At 34.5% G+C, this 19,438-nt stretch overlaps 2 protein-coding genes across 2 annotated transcripts; one reads left to right on the plus strand and one right to left on the minus strand.

Annotated features, from left to right (window-relative positions):
* Positions 1-344: 344 nt before the first annotated feature.
* LOC132550868 (uncharacterized) lies at positions 345-8,708 on the plus strand. Its single transcript, XM_060214959.1, has 7 exons — positions 345-1,541; positions 1,888-1,997; positions 2,329-2,545; positions 3,404-3,877; positions 4,226-4,287; positions 5,437-5,510; positions 6,219-8,708. The coding sequence occupies exons 1-7, from the start codon at positions 989-991 to the stop codon at positions 6,349-6,351; spliced, it is 1,623 nt and encodes a 540-aa protein (XP_060070942.1). The 5' UTR covers positions 345-988; the 3' UTR covers positions 6,352-8,708.
* Positions 8,709-13,968: 5,260 nt separating this feature from the next.
* LOC132550863 (ornithine decarboxylase antizyme 1-like) lies at positions 13,969-18,051 on the minus strand. Its single transcript, XM_060214954.1, is given in 5 exon segments — positions 13,969-15,358; positions 15,853-15,938; positions 16,162-16,469; positions 16,471-16,525; positions 17,902-18,051. Coding segments are annotated over 5 exon segments (672 nt in total). The 5' UTR covers positions 18,000-18,051; the 3' UTR covers positions 13,969-15,233.
* Positions 18,052-19,438: the final 1,387 nt, after the last annotated feature.

Below are 19,438 nucleotides of genomic sequence, written 5' to 3' on the forward strand. Positions count from 1 at the left end.
GGTTTAACCAGGGACCTATATATCACGTAAATATATACGTCCCTGGTTTAACCACGAACAGATTATACTGTAACCAAATATGAAGTTCTTCTTGTTGACACGTCTAGACTAAATCAGACTTATTTAACTTTAAGTGATTGCATATTTTTTCCAACATAATTTCATTGATTCCGTTCAAGATGATTTGAAACAGAAATAGGTATTGAAACAAAAACATTCACGTTCATTTTTTGTTACTGTCGCTGTCGGGCGGCGAACACACATATTGTCGTGACTCGAACTCTTCTGTGAAAGAAAACAAGAAATATGAAAAAAACCCGAAAACGAGGTTGATGACGCCATGAGAGTTTTGAATAGGAAGAAGAGAGGCAAAGCAAATAAACAAACAAGTGACAAAATGCAAAACAAAAGGAACATACTGATCGGTCATGCACGTTTAATATGCGGTTTGTAAGTTGTATGAAACAATGGTCCGCTGATGTTTCCGTAAATCTGAAGAAAAACAGTTTTCGGGGTGCCTTAGTACCAGGACTTCCCTATGTCTATTTTAGTATTTTCGTCTGAACCAATCGTTGCGTGAAGATGTGAACTTACCGATACATGTATATAGGTAGCTAATTTGCTTATTGTCCGAACTTCCTAAATATAGAACATCGCCGGCAACGATGTCTATCACAATGTGATGAAGTCGTGTTGTTTATTCGCTTGGAAGAGTCGAATTTTGTGGGCTAAGGTACATCTAAAACAATCGTACATTGACTGATCCTTTCATGTCTTCTTAGCTTCATGCATGTACTCCAGCAATGATTGGCTTTTCGTCTCTAGATTTTAACTTTCATATCATTTGCAATTTTAGAGTAAGCATTTTAATTGATACTATTTTATGATAGCATGAATATGGTTTTGATGTAAAATTTTGAATGAGCTGCATATATGTCGTGAAATTTTTGCACCAATTGAACTGTTGAGAAATTGTTGATGTTTATACATGTATAACTGGTCGACAACTCCCCTGGACAGTGGAGGAGAATCCGACAATAGTCCAGGAACGCGAAGAACATGTTGGAACAATCAATCAAAAGACTTTGAATTTCAAGTATACAGAATGCAGGATTACTCTGACGAGGGTTCAGATAATGAGGCAGATTTCAGTAGAGAATCAGACCTCAGAAATGTCAGAGCACAGATTCAAAAAGCTGAACGGGAAAAGGCCAAACTGGAAAAGCAAATTTCTGAAAAACATATGTTAGAGCAGAGATTAAAAGAAGTTAGCAAATCAGTGTCAGATCTTAAAAGTGTCAAAAATTCTGGAAATGTTTCAACAGCCTCTTCAAGTAGAGGGCAAGGAATTAGTCGTGGTCGCAATTCAGGACATGAGGTACCTTCTTCATCTGGAAGCGGTGTGGTTGACATGTTGAAAGAGCAAAGAGAAAAGTTGAACAGACTTACTAATCAGCAAAGGGAGTCCGGCTCCACTCGACAGGAGGTGGAAGAAGATGACAAATCCGAGTCTGATGAAGGGCAGGATGACTCAAAGAATTGTGAGTGATATTTAATGGCTTAATGCTTAACCTTGATACTTAACAATATTAGAAGTTACATGACACTAACCATTAATGAATAAAAGAATATGTCCATCAAATAAAAGATTAAAATAAAAAAAGTCAAATTCATTTCGTGTAGTGAAAGGTGTACCATGTTTTCTCTAATTTCACATTATTTTGGACTGGTAATTAAAAGTGTATACCGGTAGTTAGGACTTATCAAAATAATGTTTGTACTTGTATTTTATATAAAATTAAAAATGAGACATAAAATTTATGGAATTTTTTATGGCATTTTATGTAAGCATTTAATTGTGTTTTTATTTTACTTTTTAATTTACAGTGGACAAAGTAATGAGTTTGGAACACAAGATGAAACTCCAACAACATCGGGACACATTCGTGGAAAGTCTCATTCCGGACGATATACTCAATGATTTAATTGCAAATAAGGTGAGGATCATCTGTCCTCAATAAGTGTAATGGATGATTTTAAATGGGACAGATTTCATAGTTTTTACTAAAAGCTAAAGAAGTGGGGGGGATTTTCACAAAAATTAAAATGCAAATCGTTATTTTCTGTGTACTTTTGTACGTTATATATCCAATTCTCTTGGATCATAAAAATGTTAAACAACAAAATTCATCAGTAAAGTATTGATAGATTTAACTCCAAACAAAATTTAAAACTTGTTTGATGTAATGCTAGGTTGCCTTGTTTCCCAGATTAGTTTTATTGCTACATTTAACATCAGGAATGAGTGAAGTTAATTTTTGTATATAGGTGCTGTTGATCGGAGATGTGAGTCGGATTAAGGAGAAAAATACGCAAGAAGCAATGAATGAAGAGTTACTGAACAATCTGGGCCGACGATCAGATCGTGCCTTTTATGTGTTTGTCAAGTCTCTGCGTAAAACCCTTCAGGGGTACTTAGCTGATCTAATTGATGAGCCAGTTCCTAAACCTACAACTAGAAAAACCAAACGCAAACGCAAAAAAGGTAAAGAAGACCTCAGTATACCAAAGAGGCGATACCTGTGCAGGGACCTCACACCCCATTTTGGGACTGGGGCCCGGGGCCCTTTGAATTGGGAAAAATAATGGTGTTTTCCTTAGAATTGGGAAAACTTGGGGTCTAAATTGGGAAAAAAAGATACTTTTTTGCATTGGGAATATTCGGCCCCAAATCTGGCAGATCGAGACCCCTGCTGTGAAAGGGACTTCTAAGTTTATACTTATTTTAAAACACATGTTCTTTTTCAAGAGTCTGTGTGTTCATTTTCCTTTTGTTCATATTATACCCTAGTTTTGTTGAAATTGAGTTTGGATTACAATTCTGTTTACATGTTGGTATCTTGTATTCATTTCTTATATATCAATAGGTTTCAAAAGTACAGGATGTGTTGGCTAATATTTTGATAAATACTTATTGATCTATTAGATTTAAGAAAAGCAGCTAAAAACTTATTGTGGTATGTAAAATAGTTTAAATACTATTCTATACTGAGTGAGCATTTATCAGTGAGTTTGATAATTTTTACTACCTTATCTGTTGAGGGCTGAATGGGCCCCATACCAAATTGAAATCATTTCATCTATCAACCCAAATTCCCAAAATTTGTCATTTACTCCTGAAAATTTCATTCCCACCTGAATCATTTTCAAAATGGGTCAGAATTGCCCCATCAGTAGAAAAAAGCCCTGAAAACAGATGCAATGTTCTGTGTGAATTGGTGACATATATTAATCCTATAAAGACAGGAAATTAATGAAAATGTTCCTGACTTAAATGACATTTTCCAAGAATAAGAAGACAGTTTTGTAAAATAAGATATTCTATTTGGGTTTGTTGTTGTAGCGGAGCTGAATGTTAGCGTTGATTGTGAGAGTGTTCTCCCCTTACCAAAGAAGAAACCTCAATGTTCCTGCCAGGAGGTTGAAGAACAGATTCTCATCATGGCACGAACAGCATACAGTACGATACGTCGTCGTGATAATACTCCTGCTGCATTTGAACAATTCAAGAAAGAATTGTCCCAAACAAATGACATTATAAAAGATACTGCTGAAATAATGCATACACTAAAAATCTTATGTAAACATGGTGATGAAATCTCCGATATTTCGTATGGAAGTGTGAAGTTTACGATGCATTTTATATCATTACGGAATGTTGTTAAACTCTGGGATATGTACAGAGGTGGGGCCTTGTTAGATCTGCTACAGCGGGGCCTCATCACTAAAAGTCTGCTAAAGAAATGTCAGGCTCGGGACGTACGCCTTCGTGTTAGGATACCGGAGGAAGAATATGTACAGTGTGTGAAAGATCTAGGTAAGTCAGCACCAGGCATAAGTGTCAAAAACTTCTTTTTTTTTTGTAATTTTTTGTAATACACACATGTTATATGACCTAGCTGTACTATATGTAATAACACATATTTTATCATTTTAGGATACACACAGGAAACATCACCTTGCCAATGGTTCCCATGGTTTCTTTCATGGTGTTATATACATTTTTACATAACCAAAGAATGAGATATTCAGTGGTGAATGTTTGTATCTGAGTTTTTTGTTGAACAGAATCTTACAGCTGTTTCCATATCTTACTGTGACTGTACATATATCTTTTCCTTAATAGCATGGTAAACATTGACCTATAAATATATTACTGTTACAGAAAGTCAAGAGCTGCCATCACCAGAGAAGTGCTGTAAATCCAGCCACACCAGAGTTCTGCGGGTAAATATTGATAAAAGTCCAATGAAAGTAGCTATATATAGTGATCCCTTTCTCTTAAATAAGCCATAGTGTTGAAGATATAACAAGGCAGAGCTTTGTATATTGGGGCTCTGGATCCTACATTACAGAGGTCAAAGTAATTGGCCTATTTATCTGACAAAAAGTTTATTTTGATATTGGGGTTCCTTGTTCTTACTTGTATGATACAGAAATTTGCTGTGTTGAGAGAAAGTTTCATAAATTTGTGAAAAAATAGAATAGCCTTTTCAGGATCAAGACATAGTGAAGATAAACTGTTACATTTTAGGGTTTAACCTGATGGGGGTCTCAACCTTGGGAGAAGATTCTTCTGGGAGTATGAATGTGGCTTGAGAAGTGTTCAGCTACTTGAAATCTTCCTGAGGGTTGAGATCCTATCCATTTGTAAGATTGGTGATACTTCTGTTGTATATCCCGTCTCATGTGTATGTATATAATGTCATTGTTATCTAAATAATTGGCATTGTTGATGTTACATCATTGATTGTCACCCCAGTTATCATACAGTTGTAACTGGGGAATCCTCCTGTCTCCACCCTAACGTAAGTCAAGGAAACCCACACAGGTAAGATGTAGATACACCTGTACAGAGTAAGTCACGGAAATCTCACACAGGTAAAATGTAGATACACCTGTACAGAGTAAGTCACGGAAATCTCACACAGGTAAAATGTAGATACACCTGTACAGAGTAAGTCAAGGAAACCCACACAGGTAAAATGTAGATACACCTGTACAGAGTAAGTCACGGAAATCTCACACAGGTAAAATGTAGATACACCTGTACAGAGTAAGTCACGGAAATCTCACACAGGTAAAATGTAGATACACCTGTACAGAGTAAGTCAAGGAAATCTCACACAGGTAAAATGTAGATACACCTGTACAGAGTAAGTCAAGGAAATCTCACACAGGTAAAATGTAGATACACCTGTACAGTAAGACAAGGGAAATCTCACACAGGTAAAATGTAGATACACCTGTACAGAGTAAGTCAAGGAAACCCACACAGGTAAAATGTAGATACACCTGTACAGAGTAAGTCAAGGAAACCTGACACAGGTAAAATGTCCAGAATAGGAAGATGAATTGTAGTATTTGTTGTTACAGAGCCTACACCGAAATGGAAAGGAGACAAACGGAGACGTGGACAAATGTCGAACACGTTACGCCTTCAGGGAAATGTGAGTACAGAAGTCTTCTGACTGACTATGTTTAATGCTGTGATACAATAACAAAAATTGTACATTTACAATATCAGTCGTTGCTAAATGTAAGTAGCCTAATTCAGTTAAAACAGTTATGTTTATAGTCATGCATCCCCTACTAGGTACTAGAGGGGCCTATAGTTTTGCATTGTGTCCATCCGTCCGTATGTCCACCTGTTTATCTTGTCTGGGCCCTATCATCTATACTTCTAATCAGGGAAACTTTTTATATTCTGGATATTGGTTCACCTTGGTGAGACAAGTGTGACACATATCAAAAGTAGGTCACTATGACCTACATTCTAACCTTTGACTTACTTAAGAAAAAAATTTCCAGGTTTTATCTCCTACACTACTATCCACTGGAACTTTATACTAAGGATATGGGTTCACCTTGGTGAGGCGATGTGTTGCATATCAAAAGTAGGCCACTATGACCTACATTTTGACCTGGGCTCACCCAGGTGAGGCAGTTTATCAGTGGGGGGGGGCTGTGATTTGCTGAAAGGTTTTGTTTCTAAATGACTTACAATTTTGTACACCCTTTAATCAATGATGTCCTCTCACATCCAAAGTTGATATTTGTCTCATTTAATAGATCTCTATGAGTTCTCCAATTTGGCCAAATATTAATGATGATTTGGAGAATTTGTTTCAACAGTGCTGTTTGATATGTTGTAACAGACAGAAAAATCTGACGTCCAGTGGAGAAGTTGCCCAGTTAAAGGCAAAGGTCACAGAATGTGAGAAGGTGCCACGCTCAACAACGAGAAAGAGACTGCTGTTTCAAACGCGTCTCCGATCTGCTGTCTCTTGACAAGGGAATAAGTGCTATCATGCCTGATTCTAATGACTATATAAGAGTTCAAATTTCATGTCTCTTCTCGTTTTGAAGAACTGGAAACAGGAACAGTCATTTCTGGGAAGTTTTGTAGCAGTAATTCAGAAATTAGGTAAATGTAACATAAATTTGTTGGAAAAGATGAGATAGAGTGATGAGAATGACTTATATTGAATTGAATCAAATTTGAAATGAAACCTTCAGAAGTATGATTACAGTGAGAAGAATCTACAATGATACAATAATGGCAGCTTTTGACAACTGTCTTCAGCATTCCTTCATAATCTAAGTCAAATTATCACACGTCATATCTCAGGAAATAGGGTATGCTGTATGATGTTCTATTGTGGTTTCATTATAAAGCAGTGTAGATGGTTCCTGCAATAAATTCACAAAATCTGATTCTAGTGTAAAATTTGTCTGACAGATTTCTCTGATAATACACTACACCTTACAGCATCAAGCTTCAGCTAGATAGAATTTGATTATAATACCATTTTAATAGGAAATGTGTTATCTGATAATTATATAATTTATCATTCAGTTTGCTATATGAATTTAAAGTGTCCAGTTATTGTATATAAAACGACAAATTCTATTGTAATGTCATGTGTAAGTGTTTGAATTGTCAGGTTTGTCATATGAAAGTTACAACAGTATGTGTCTGATCATGGTACAAATGTTTTCAATGACGGTATCAACATAAACGTTACAAAACTGGACAACAAGCACCCATTTTAGTCACAAGAAATCACAATTCGACCACAATGTATAAATTCCAGACTGGAAGTTACACTTGAACTACTAGATTAAGAAGGATACTAATTTTACATCAACATGGCAGACATTAATTAACTAAAGATATATATATATATATATTAGACAATTAAAGTTAATGAGTAAACAAAAATATTGTGAATAATGTGCCCACATTTTATGTTTGGAGGAGAGAGCTTAAGTTCTGGGTGAAATTAGTCAGCAGTTAAAATAAACAATTTATTCCAAGCTTTTTATTGTTTATAATCTTACTTAGAAATAAATGTACAATAGGGACAATTTTAAAAAATTTAATGAAAAAGAAAATAGGGACACTACATCATATTTATACATATGTAATTAGAAACACACACACTCTCCCTCCCTTTTTTTAATAAAATGAAATCCTGTGAAGGTATCCCGTCCCATTGTTTGTATGATTTATCTAAAGAAATGAGTTGATGTGAACTTCACTTGGAATTTAAAGTTTTTATCTTTTTTTACAAAGAAAATGTTCACACAGTACTTACTGTTTTCATGGATCAAGTTTTATGTTAATTTCTTTACTTGAATTTGTATTTTATTTATTAAAGGTGAGAAAATATGAAAAGTGCTTTTACTAAACTGAACACTATTTTATAAGTACATATATTCAATGGTTTAACCACACTGTGTGGATGTGAAAAGAAAGAAATGGTTTAAAATTGAATGAAAAACAAAGATAAAGAGCTTCAATTTTTTTATATGATTCTCATTTGATAGTAAGTGTGAATTCTTAAATCAGTATTGAACAGATCATGAAGAATTATAAATCATTTTTTTTTATATATATCATTCATCATTGGAGTATATTTTTAAAGACATTGTAAATATTGGTAATTTAATAGAATGCAAAATATATGATATTAGTGTTACATGTTGAGGAGATAAGAGAGATGTCTATTTATTTTTAATGTTTGTTAGTGGTATTGTGGTACATGTATGGTGGATTTTGGTGTCCTGGAGTGTGTGGTTTTATATACTGTTCTACTGTTGTTCTGAATTTTGTTTGTTCGCTGGGTGTAACACCCTATGCACTAAGTGCTACAATTTTTCTTTATCATTAACACTATCAATATTATGTACTTTCATGTTGATATTTGTTACATTGACAAACATTATCAAAATCTAGGAGTCTGTCAGATCTTAAGCCTGTTTAATGCCTCAGAATGTATGTTATTTTGTCAGATCCTAAGCCTGTTTAATGCCTCAGAATGTATGTTATTTTGTCAGATCCTAAGCCTGTTTAATGCTTTTGAATTTTGTACGTTGATTCTGGATGCATTTTGTTTTCTACAAAATGACAGTTTGTAAATTAGAAAAGCTTGAAATCCTATGAAATGTTAATACAAGTTTGTTGTTTGGAAATTCAGTTCAGAATTTATACAGAATAACTAATGACAGTTTCTAAATTCAAACACAAGTTGTACCTTGCCAAAGATTTAATGTTTTAATTTGACAGGAAACATATAATGCTAACTAGTTTCCAGTTAAGATTGAATTTTTAAATTTTGCAGATTTTCAATGTTTGAATTATTGTTAAATAAATAAAACAATAAACTTTAGGGTTACAAACTTTTCTTATACGAGTTTCAGTATCTCTACTAATGTAAAGATTTCTTCTTTCTCCAAGTTCTAATTTCCTGACTTACTGTCTTCTGTCTTTGTGGTATTACCTCCCTTTATGTAACTTACATCTACATATTGAGGTATGAAATTTTTGTAGTATTGTCTCAAGCAATTGAAGAATAAAAATTTTATATTTGAAGTATATCATATCATAGTTTTTCTTTATTCAAGTCATATATCTATCTATTAATCAAGTTTTCCTGAAATGATGAATTGATAGAATTTAAATTCTAATAAATTTCAAATAATTCTAAGGAAATATTATGTAGTTTTAATGTTAATGTTGAGTAATACGGTGTCAAGTAAAGAGATATGACTGTTAGGTATGTTTGTGTTCATAGGGTTTAATTTTCTAAGTTTTTTAAATATCGCTATTTCGCAGACATTTTATTTCATTGATAAGTATAGCTCAATAAATGTCTTTAAACTAATGATATTATTTCAAGGACACGTGGATTTACGGATGAAACATAACCATGGAAACAACCAAACTAAATCTTCTGTGAAAATAAATGATTTCACAGTAAGCTATTTTGAAAATGTGTAATATGTAATATTAGTCAGATCGCACTGTGGTATGTGGGGTTAAAAGGTCAATTTGATTGAAACTTCAAAAATTTTCTCAATACCCAAGTATGGAAGATTAAAACACATCATGGATGGAAAGTCCCAAGATGCTTTACCAAAATTGTAAATTTCATGACCTCCGGGTCTCACATTGCCCCCTTGGGAGTTAAAACTTAATTATAGTCTATATAGAAAAATGATATTTTTGAGCATAATTTGTTCATTTTCTAAAGGAAAAAGTACAATTTCATGATAAACACATATTGGTCCTGGCTGGCTTCTAGGGGCTGGTAGGCTTCTAGGGGCTGGCAGGCAAGGCCAAAAGGGGTCAGATTGTTTAAAATTCCAAAGATCTCAATACCAAGACACAACAGAATCTACTACATACTGTTATGGATGGAAGATAAGAAGAGGAGATTTTTGAGTGAAATTTCTTTTGATTCAAAGCCTTGGCATGGGATGGCAGTTAATGACATGCACAGTTTGCATTACAATGTTGTGTAAATTATCTCACTTTGTTAACAAGATATTTCTTTGACATTTTACAAGAACAACAACATTGCAACTCAGATGACCGTTAAATCCCTTGGGCCTCTTGTGAAAAATTGCTGCGGACACAAATGTCATGTAAATCACATTAATTGAGTTCTTGATATGGAGGCCATGATTGGATGCTGCTGGGAAGGTTACCTCACTAGACTGCTGTAGCTGAACATTTTCCGCAAAAAATTGAAGCTACCCCAAATTTTTTGGCAAGATTGTGGTCATCTCTCATGGTGTTGCAAGTATTGTCCATCAGTTAGATTTTATTTGAAATGTTGAAAACAGCAGATTTCATTTTAACCATGTTCTGTTATAGCTACAAGGTGGTTACTTGGAATAGAGAAAGTTGATGTAAAGTTGATGTTCTGGGAAAAAGATGGAGTCTGATAATGGTAACGGAGGTATGTATTTAAAATTCTTTACCTGCCACAGGGAAAATGGTCTTTGAGTGAAGGGGATTCATTTTGAATAAACCTGGGAATGTGTTACCACTTTGGTAGTGGCGTGGAAGTATAAATAAAGCCTTAATATAGTTCTGCTTTGTCCGACGAGGGGACAAGTAGACAAATCAATCAATTTAAAACAAAGAGATACCACAATATGTCATTGTTTATACTTCCTGTCCCTGTTTATGCAGTGCCCATCCAATTATGATGTTTTCCTTTGTAAACAACTTATTAACAAAGAGACATGAAGTCGGAACACTGGGTCAGTAGCATAATACTTTTGTAAAGGGCCGTCAAGTTTGCACAAATGAATGACATTGACCCATTTTCAAGATTACGGGAGGGGAAATGGAAGTCTTCAAAAGACTCCTCGATGACCAAGTGACCCAAGGTCATTATGTTTTGATAGAAGTATGCTAGGTGGACAGTCTTAAATCAGTATCAACGGCTTTGATCCATATAATTATCTGACAAATTGCATTTATATGAAAGACAATGAAGTTTATACAAATGAATTACCTTGACTTTCAAAGTCAAAGGGGTCAAATGTGTTAATATTTCTCCTGAAGTTTCACTGTGAATTCTCTAAGAGCCATGGAATAAATCAATATAAAGTCTACTGAATCAAACTCCAACAAAGTCATCATACAGAATAATGAGTAATACAGGCCCTTTGGGAATCATGTTTTTACTTTAAGGATTTAATCAAGCTAACACTAGCCATTGTAAATAATTACAAAAAAATCACTGTATAAAACAATAAATCATAATTATGTTTGTTTAAGACCTAAAAATGGATGAATTTACATGTTTCACAGTGAATATTTGTGTGTTGTATCTAAAAAAAGTCATTTCAAATTAACTCCACTGTAGATAGATACATAGATACTGAGAGCAAAATGTTTACAAATTAAGCAACTCGTGTCAACATCTAGAATGTGATATCCGAGGAGTTCAGATGAAGTCAATGACCTTCAGTTTTTATCTTTGACAGAATTACATCAAGTTGATAACTTAAATCAGTATATAAACTAAAACCAAACATGTCAATCGCCTTTAATTCCAAAGAAATAATCACAAAAGTTTTATAAAATTTAATGATTCTTTTTTATTGCCACTGAAAAAATTGGATATTTAAATTGAAGGATTTTTTCCATGAAGCAGATGATACTTAATGCAATTTTTATCACAAATCAAATGACCTGATTAGATTATATAATGCAACATTCCAGGATCTCCTGTGGAAATTATCAGACCTATCTCCAGTATGTATAAACATGCCTGTAAAACAGGACATTTCTGGGGCTGTTATTGAGCTCCATTTCCATTTGAAATTACTTAAAATTAAAGCCAAATTCACAGAATTTTCAATCAACTCCTAAAAATTTTCTTCCCTGTTAACCAATTTTCATTCAAACAAGGAGCAAAATGTCCCCATTCTAAACCGGTGAAAAAGTTCCTGTCCCTGATTTGATGTGAATGATCAAGAATGTCCTCTTTACTATTTTTCAGGCTTAAATCCTCTTTCTGGTTTGATGTAAAAGGTTATAGTTCTGTGTGCTCACAACCAGAAAAATATTTATAAAGATGTGTTCTCGTGCACTTTTCATACATGCATTTTCTGTGATACGGTGTGGTCATTTGTAAGGAGGGGAGGGGTGTTGTGTTGTGTTGTGATTGATAACGATCTTGAATTAATACAATATTTGTGAATTTGAGACAGAAAACATTCTCTGAATATGCTAGAATGCATTGTAAAGGTTAAGTTATTTTCTCTCTAAAGGAATGTGTTGCATTGATGAAAATCTGACCAATATTGCTGTGAAGACACATATAAATGGATTTTGAAATTTGTAGTTTTAAAAGCTGGCGTCTTAACTGTACTTGAATTATATTCAAATGTGTATTTTAAAATTATTAATTGTTGTAGGCACTCTGAATCCACAAGTTCATGTCTAGGAAGACTTTTATAAGGCTAACAGATGAAAGCTGACACGGATTATATCAACATTGGATTTTAGGAGAAAGATTTATCCTCTAAATTAAGTGCCAACAAAAATTTTTAGGAAAACCTCAAAAAAATGAGCCCCACAAAAATATTGTATATGTTATGATGTTTAATTACAATATATACCTATGTAAGATGTGGCTGTATGTTAGAGTGACATGGGTGAAGTTATGACTGGTATATAGAACAGAGAAAAACTGAACAGTTATCACACTGAAACAACATGTTTACTACAGCTGGTGTTTACAGCTATGTAAAAATACTTTATCTCGTTCAGCTGTTAGACACACAAACAGGACTTCGCAGATAAGCTAACAGGACCACCAATAACATGCTGAAAATTTGTCAACAAAATTATTCAAGGATTTTTATTATATAATACTTGGTTCCATTTTGGGAAAAAAATGACTTGAATAATTTGTGAAGGCAAAAATTTCAGAAATGGGATAGCCATATCTACTTCTGATTTTCTCAGTTGGTCAGTTAATATATTTGATACATTAATATTTACTTTTGTAGAGATAGCGATATTGAGGTTGTGATATCTCGGTCGGTTAGAGTGTTAACCTACATAACCTATGGTGAAGATCTGCAATGCATGGTTCAATGCTCTCTACCATGGAGGTGTGTTTCAGAGAGCCAAGAGGCAGACTGTCCTGTTCCAATGTGGTTGTGTCTTCAGATATACTTTACCCTGTTTATTATGGATGCATGTGGCGCGCATCATGTATGTTGCTCAATGAGGAAGCCAACAGCTACTGAAAGCAACTCCCACCTCAAACTGACCCTGGCTGTTCACAGAGTGAAATAAAACTTGAAGATCTTCACAGAAATATTGATAACAATTGAAATCCAATATGGCCACCCATATGCCATTTTCATTTTACATTCAGTGCATCAAAGATTTAGAAAGATACTTTCTGAGCAATCCAAAGCACAGAAACCTGTTATCCCCCAGAAACACTGTTACAGGCACCCTGCGATCCAAGAGGGTGGCGATGACTTTTATTTTTATCAACAGGGAACAAGTCAATGGTGTACCTATCTACTTCTATGTTAATTAATCTTTGTTGACCGACTGTAGGGCACAGTGGCTGTACATAAGAATGAAATCCAAGTTGCTGTAGATACCTTTGTTCTGCGAGTCAATAATGATCTGCATTATCACAAACAGACAGGGTGGGCAATAGAAATGTAACCCAGAGTAATATAAGGGAAGCTTCTTCCCTGACTTTAAACCTTTTATCTCTTTAATGTCACATGAAGCAATGGACTTTACAATACATTTGCTCTAAATGACCTTGAAAGGTCAAGCTATTAACAAAGCAATTTTTCAGATATATCAGATACCAACATACATGTATATTCTAGAACTTGGAATCACCACCAAGCCTTCTGTTGGACACAGCCCATTTTGAAGCCAAGATATTGACTGTGTTTATCCTGATATATACTATCTAGCAAAACATACCCTTGATCTGTTTTCTGGAGAAAAAACTGTTCAAGGTGGATACTACCAGCAATAAAAGCTTGATAAGAATTACAATCTGTTTGCACATTCCATGATCTGACGACTCGTAATTGGCAAGAATAAATCAACACCGATTTACATTTTTGCAATTTTTATTACACTGAAAATTTCACATAAAAACATTGGTAGATTGAAGTCAAACGATGTGTTCACTCAAAACAGTAAATTCTAATGTTAAGTTACTGTGACGAATCTCAAGTCAAATGGTTTCATAAAAATAGGGATCTAAATCCAAACTACAAATATATATATATAATTGATCTTGCTCTGGAATGATGATAAAAGTAGTTGAAACATACCAACTGCCAATGAGGCAAGCTTTTTTGCCATTAATAGATATCAAGGGTACTTTTTTTCAGAAGAGCTCTTACAATAATTTGCGTACAAAGAGTTTAAATGAATACAAACGGTTTTGTTCTTCACACTTTAAATTTGCATTCTACAAGTTTTCAAGACATCATATATCAATGAATTTAGAATGTGAATGAAAAAAAAAAAAACTACAATAATAAGAAAAAAAATGACATGAAGAGACGAGTCCTCCATGCCTGCTTTACAAAGTAATCGTATCCCATCGTGTTTCTCTTTTTTTTTTTTTTACTTTTTTTATGAATTTTTTCACTTTTTTTTTGTATTTTTTTTTCTATATAATGTGTGTCGACTCGTGACAGGGGCAATGGAAAGTTGATGACATCTGTAAAAACTTGGGCATTTGTTTTTGTTCAATTTCCATTTTTTTTGTTGTATTCCCTGATAAAACCCAACTATCACATGAATTGACACAGAGTGTGTGACCAATACAGGAAGGCTTTGTTCAGGGCTTTTGTTCTTGCGTCTATCTTAACTTTGATCATTATACAGTAAAACAGATTTCCTGTCAACACAGAACTTATATTTTCTTTAATGAAAAATAATACTCCACTAAGAAAGCGAAGGTTTTCGTCTCTCTTGCATCATGTTAACATTCTTTTATCTATATGATTTCTTTCATATTAATGTTAAAATTTTCAAATTAATTGATCTCACTTTCATCACTATTACACACATTAAGTTAGTATTGTACCCAAGGTTACACAGATTCAGGCAACTTTTTTTCTGAATAAAATGGAAAATTATACAAACTTGACAATATAAAATACATCAAAAGTGTTTTAGGGGGCAGAATAAGCATAATGCCAAAAGCCGGTTCTACAGAGGCAACTTGATTGTTCAGTCAGCTCCCGCCATATAGGTATTGCTCCCCCAAACAGTATACTGTCGCAGCATTCTGTTTTGGAATCAGGGATAACTGACCAATCATATGCCTTCATGTGGCCTGCTCTGTCCAATCAAATATTGTCTAGCCAAGATCATCCGGTTCAATCGTGTAGACCATGTAGAGGAGGTCTGCCACGTTGGGAACCAGAGGGTCTCCTGGGGTTGCCATGGTGAAACCCATGAACATGAAGGCTCTGATCAGGGAAGCTGCAATACAAAACAAGAGTCTGGGTCACTTGGACACTTTAACAAAATTGTATCAATTTAGGGCTTCAATCAAGCCCTATTCAAAACTTCCAGAAAATTTTAACATGTCATTGAGGTGTTTAATCTAATCTGCAGTATCAACAGTAAATTAACAAAAATAATATCCAGGCAATTGAAGATGATGTCTTCAATACAAGATCTTCTTTTGAACAATAGCAAAAAAGAAATTTCAGTGTTTTTTATTACAATAAGTCAGATTTAATCATAGCCTTCCCTTTGCATCCGTCAGTGACCTACATAACTTGCTCGGTTAGCATAATATCCTGGTTATTTTTTTAAATTTCTCTGATAAATAGAATATTGTGGGACCACTTCAGAACACGTTAGTTTTAGCTAGGGAAGTCAGCTTTTATTTATTGTGGAAAAGGGTCCATAAAATCAATGTATTTTGATGATCCAAACTCTTACTTCCACAGACATCACAAGTGACCTACCTTTGTCCGAACGGTTTTTCCTGAAGCAGAGAATCACATGTCCGCAGTGCAGTTTCTCCTCAGCATACTCTAGCAAGGTGACCAGACTGTAACACAAACAAATTGGATCCAGTTTTAATTGCCATTTTCTGCCTCTTTCTCAACAAATCTTCCAAAATCAATCAACATTCCCTTAAAAAATTGAAGCAATATGACAAGTCAAGTTTCTTTTAAACCATAGAAAAATTTCCAAACATTGTCCATTATTTTTCATCATACTTCCATATAAGCATCATCACTCGCATCCTGAATGAAAATGGTGAAACTGACCTCTGTTTTGATCCCTCAGGAAGAATCCCGGGCGGGACCTCCACATACAGTTTTCCGTTGGTGAGAAGTGTTTCCCAGGTGACCTGTAGTTGCTCGGCTAGTGTAACCACAAAACTCACACTAGATGCTAGGTGACTTGTTCCTACCAAAGTGTTCACATTGACATTGAGAGTTGGATGATTGTCCTTGTCAGGGGAAGAGTTGTCTCCCTTGGTGAACAGGCTTTTGGCATTGACAGGGGGCTCTGTTATAACCCCCACGCCGCTGCCCTCTGCCACGAATGACACACAGGCGGCGCGGGGCTCATCAGGAGCACCACTGAGGCCCTGGACCCAGCGATATACAATACCGCTGGTGGGACAGGCTACAAGAAATACAAACATCCAGGTAATAATGACATCATAACAGGAAGTTAAAATGGTGTGTATTTTACTCAAGAAATTCAATATCTTAAACAAGAAAATAAAAATCCTGAAATTTTTTTTTTATAACAGACATAGATTTTTGCTGTCACACTTTGTAATTAATGCAAGACGTTTTGGTAACTGCACTTATGGATATCAGCGTCAATCATTTCACTTTGTTATACCAATACATTGTTAAATACATGATTCTATCTAATATAGATGTATCAAAAAAGTTTACATTTACAGATTATCCAGTTGATTTATCACTGAAACATTGTGCATCAGAATAAAAACATTTCCTTATTTGACCCTGATGAAAAAATAAAGGTCATTTCGTTAATCACTGGGTGTAACTATTTTTTCAATGATTTTTTTTTCATTCTAACAGACAAAACCAACTTTAAGCAGATAGTAGATTACGTATACCCTTTTATGGTGAATTGCATCAGGGTGTTGCAACAATTCACACATGCTAGGTTTTTATTGATCAAATTAATTAATGAGCAATTAATTACAAGCTAGTGTGTGTTACAAGATTATTAATTAGCTTGCCATCAGTAAATTCAAATGTAACATGTTTCTTTGAATGTAATACATGGAAACAGAAAGAATAATTCCTCATGAAACGTCCAGGCGGCAGCCATACTTTTTTTAAAATACTATTTTCCTGGAACACAAGAAGCTTGGTTTAACTATTCTCTGATCGAGTGCTAATGTCATTTCTACCTATGCCTGTCCAATGTCAGTAAAATCATGAATGGTAATACAGTAAGACATTTTAATCAATAACTTAGTATAGACATTATTTTATTTAATAATTCAACACCTTACATACATTTCCCCTGAGATGGGCAAAACATCTTGATGTATCCATCATTCACTTACGAAATGCATTTCGATCAGAAGCAGTTAGATTCATCTGGTTTTATAAGCTTCCGTTTGTACAACACTATTTACAAACTCTGTCATAGTGGATATACCTAGCATCCATATCATTATTTCAGTTGACATGGATGTGTCAAAAACTGTGTTGTATCCTTGCTCGCAGCATTGTAGGTTCATCAAGTACTGCTGTCATGAAATGTCCTTCGTCAGATCAGGGATGAGAAACCGACATCTTACATCATCGATAATTTAGGATTAAACACTTATCTTTTCAATAACAAACGGGACGTATACGACTGAGACGAAAATAAAAGAAACGAGATTTTCCAGAAAGGATCATGGAAAATTTCCGTAATCAACAATGGCGGCTATGAATATTTGCTACGTCAAATTGAGCTCTTGTTTATCAGCTGATTCAACATGCATTTATTCAGAAAAATATACTTACATATTAGTGCTTTGTAAAGCAGGCATATTTTCTTTTTTCTCTTGCGCTTTCGGGCCAAAGTTTTCGTCTACAACGATCGCGTCAGCGGCCCTCAACATAACTTTTCAGGTCTGGGATGGACCCAAACGTAGTGTGTGCTACTCTACTGCGAAATGGCGACCGATTTGTTTATATACCCTGCAACTAACGTGACGTCAGATATATCCCATTCGGTACCTCTTTCCTTCATCATATAACGAAGAGCATGTATTGCGAAAGATTCCGACTAAGGTTAATATAAAATTGGACTAGGGATAAAAACGAAACGAAATCGTGCATCTAACCATTACAAGAATAAAATGACAATATCAGAAGTATGAAAGAGAGGAAAAGACACAAAATTGAAATTTGAACTGAAAGTTTCAGATTTTTAATAAAGTTTTATACTTTACACCCTAACTTTTATACGTTGCTTATATCTAAAAGTGCCCATATGACGATAAAGACCTACATAACAGAAGTATTAGTAGGGCAGATTTGTGAAAAGGTTGAAACAGAAATATTTTAGCAGTAAAGGCAAACACATTCCTCATTTCAGTTTTCAATTCTCATACATATAAAAAAAAATGTAAAAAAAATCAGGTAAGATAGTGAAAGCCTCCAAAAAAATCTAGATACAATGTGTAAATGGAGCGACACATGGTTCCTTAAAATGCATCCGGACAAATGCAAACACATGAGATTGGGTAACGAGACTGCTCGAGGACAGGAAACTTTCGGCTCAACATATGACCTTAGTGGGAAGCACTTACAGACAGTAACCCAGGATAAGTATATTGGTGTTATAATTGATTCCAATTTATCCTTTGATAATCATATAAGTGAAAAAGTAAAAAAAATGCTAGCTCCATGTTTGTTCTTCTCAAGAGAACATTCCAGTTTAACGATCATAGGTTTATTTTATTCCTTTATACAAATGCCTAGGACGCTCACACCTAGATACGCGAGCCCCGCATGGGCACCATATCAAAAAAGGCACATCGATAGGATAGAGGGAATACACAGAAGGGCAACCGAGAACCTTCCAGACATGAGTAACCTCAGCTACAGCCAGAGGCTAGAGAGACTACATATACCAACATTAGCCTTCAGAAGAGTAAAGGGAGATATGATAGAACTTTACAAAGTAATTAAAGGAGTATACGACCAAGAATGCTGCAATTCAGTAATGTTATTGGATAACGCTTCTCAACTACATAGTAACCTCAAGGACAAAATATCCAAAACCATGTTAAGGAAACACTTTTTTCAGTTAGATCGGCAACCATTTGAAATGAATTACCTGAACATGTCCTTTAAGCAAGTGATATTAACAAATTTTACAATGATTTAGACAACTACTGGGATAACTATGACCTGTTCTTTAATTACAGAGCTGTAATCACATAATTTCTACATTGTATACAGGATGTACATGTACATTTGTAAGCGGTCTATGTAAAATAACTGTAGTATTTTTAATATTCCAATATTTTGTATAATGTATTTTTTGAGTCTG

The sequence above is a fragment of the Ylistrum balloti genome, unplaced genomic scaffold (assembly GCF_031769215.1).
Source record: "Ylistrum balloti isolate Yb309-2 unplaced genomic scaffold, AGI_CSIRO_Ybal_v1 Utg370154, whole genome shotgun sequence".
Lineage (NCBI taxonomy): Eukaryota > Metazoa > Mollusca > Bivalvia > Pectinida > Pectinidae > Ylistrum > Ylistrum balloti.

Bases quoted from the DNA above. Each gene is read 5' to 3' on its own strand.
- LOC132550868 (XM_060214959.1), top strand. From the start codon at position 989: ATGTATAACTGGTCGACAACTCCCCTGGACAGTGGAGGAGAATCCGAC. The intron at 2,546-3,403 runs GTAAAGAAGACC...TTGTTGTTGTAG, and splicing joins CAAACGCAAACGCAAAAAAG to CGGAGCTGAATGTTAGCGTT. The intron at 4,288-5,436 runs GTAAATATTGAT...TTGTTGTTACAG, and splicing joins GCCACACCAGAGTTCTGCGG to AGCCTACACCGAAATGGAAA.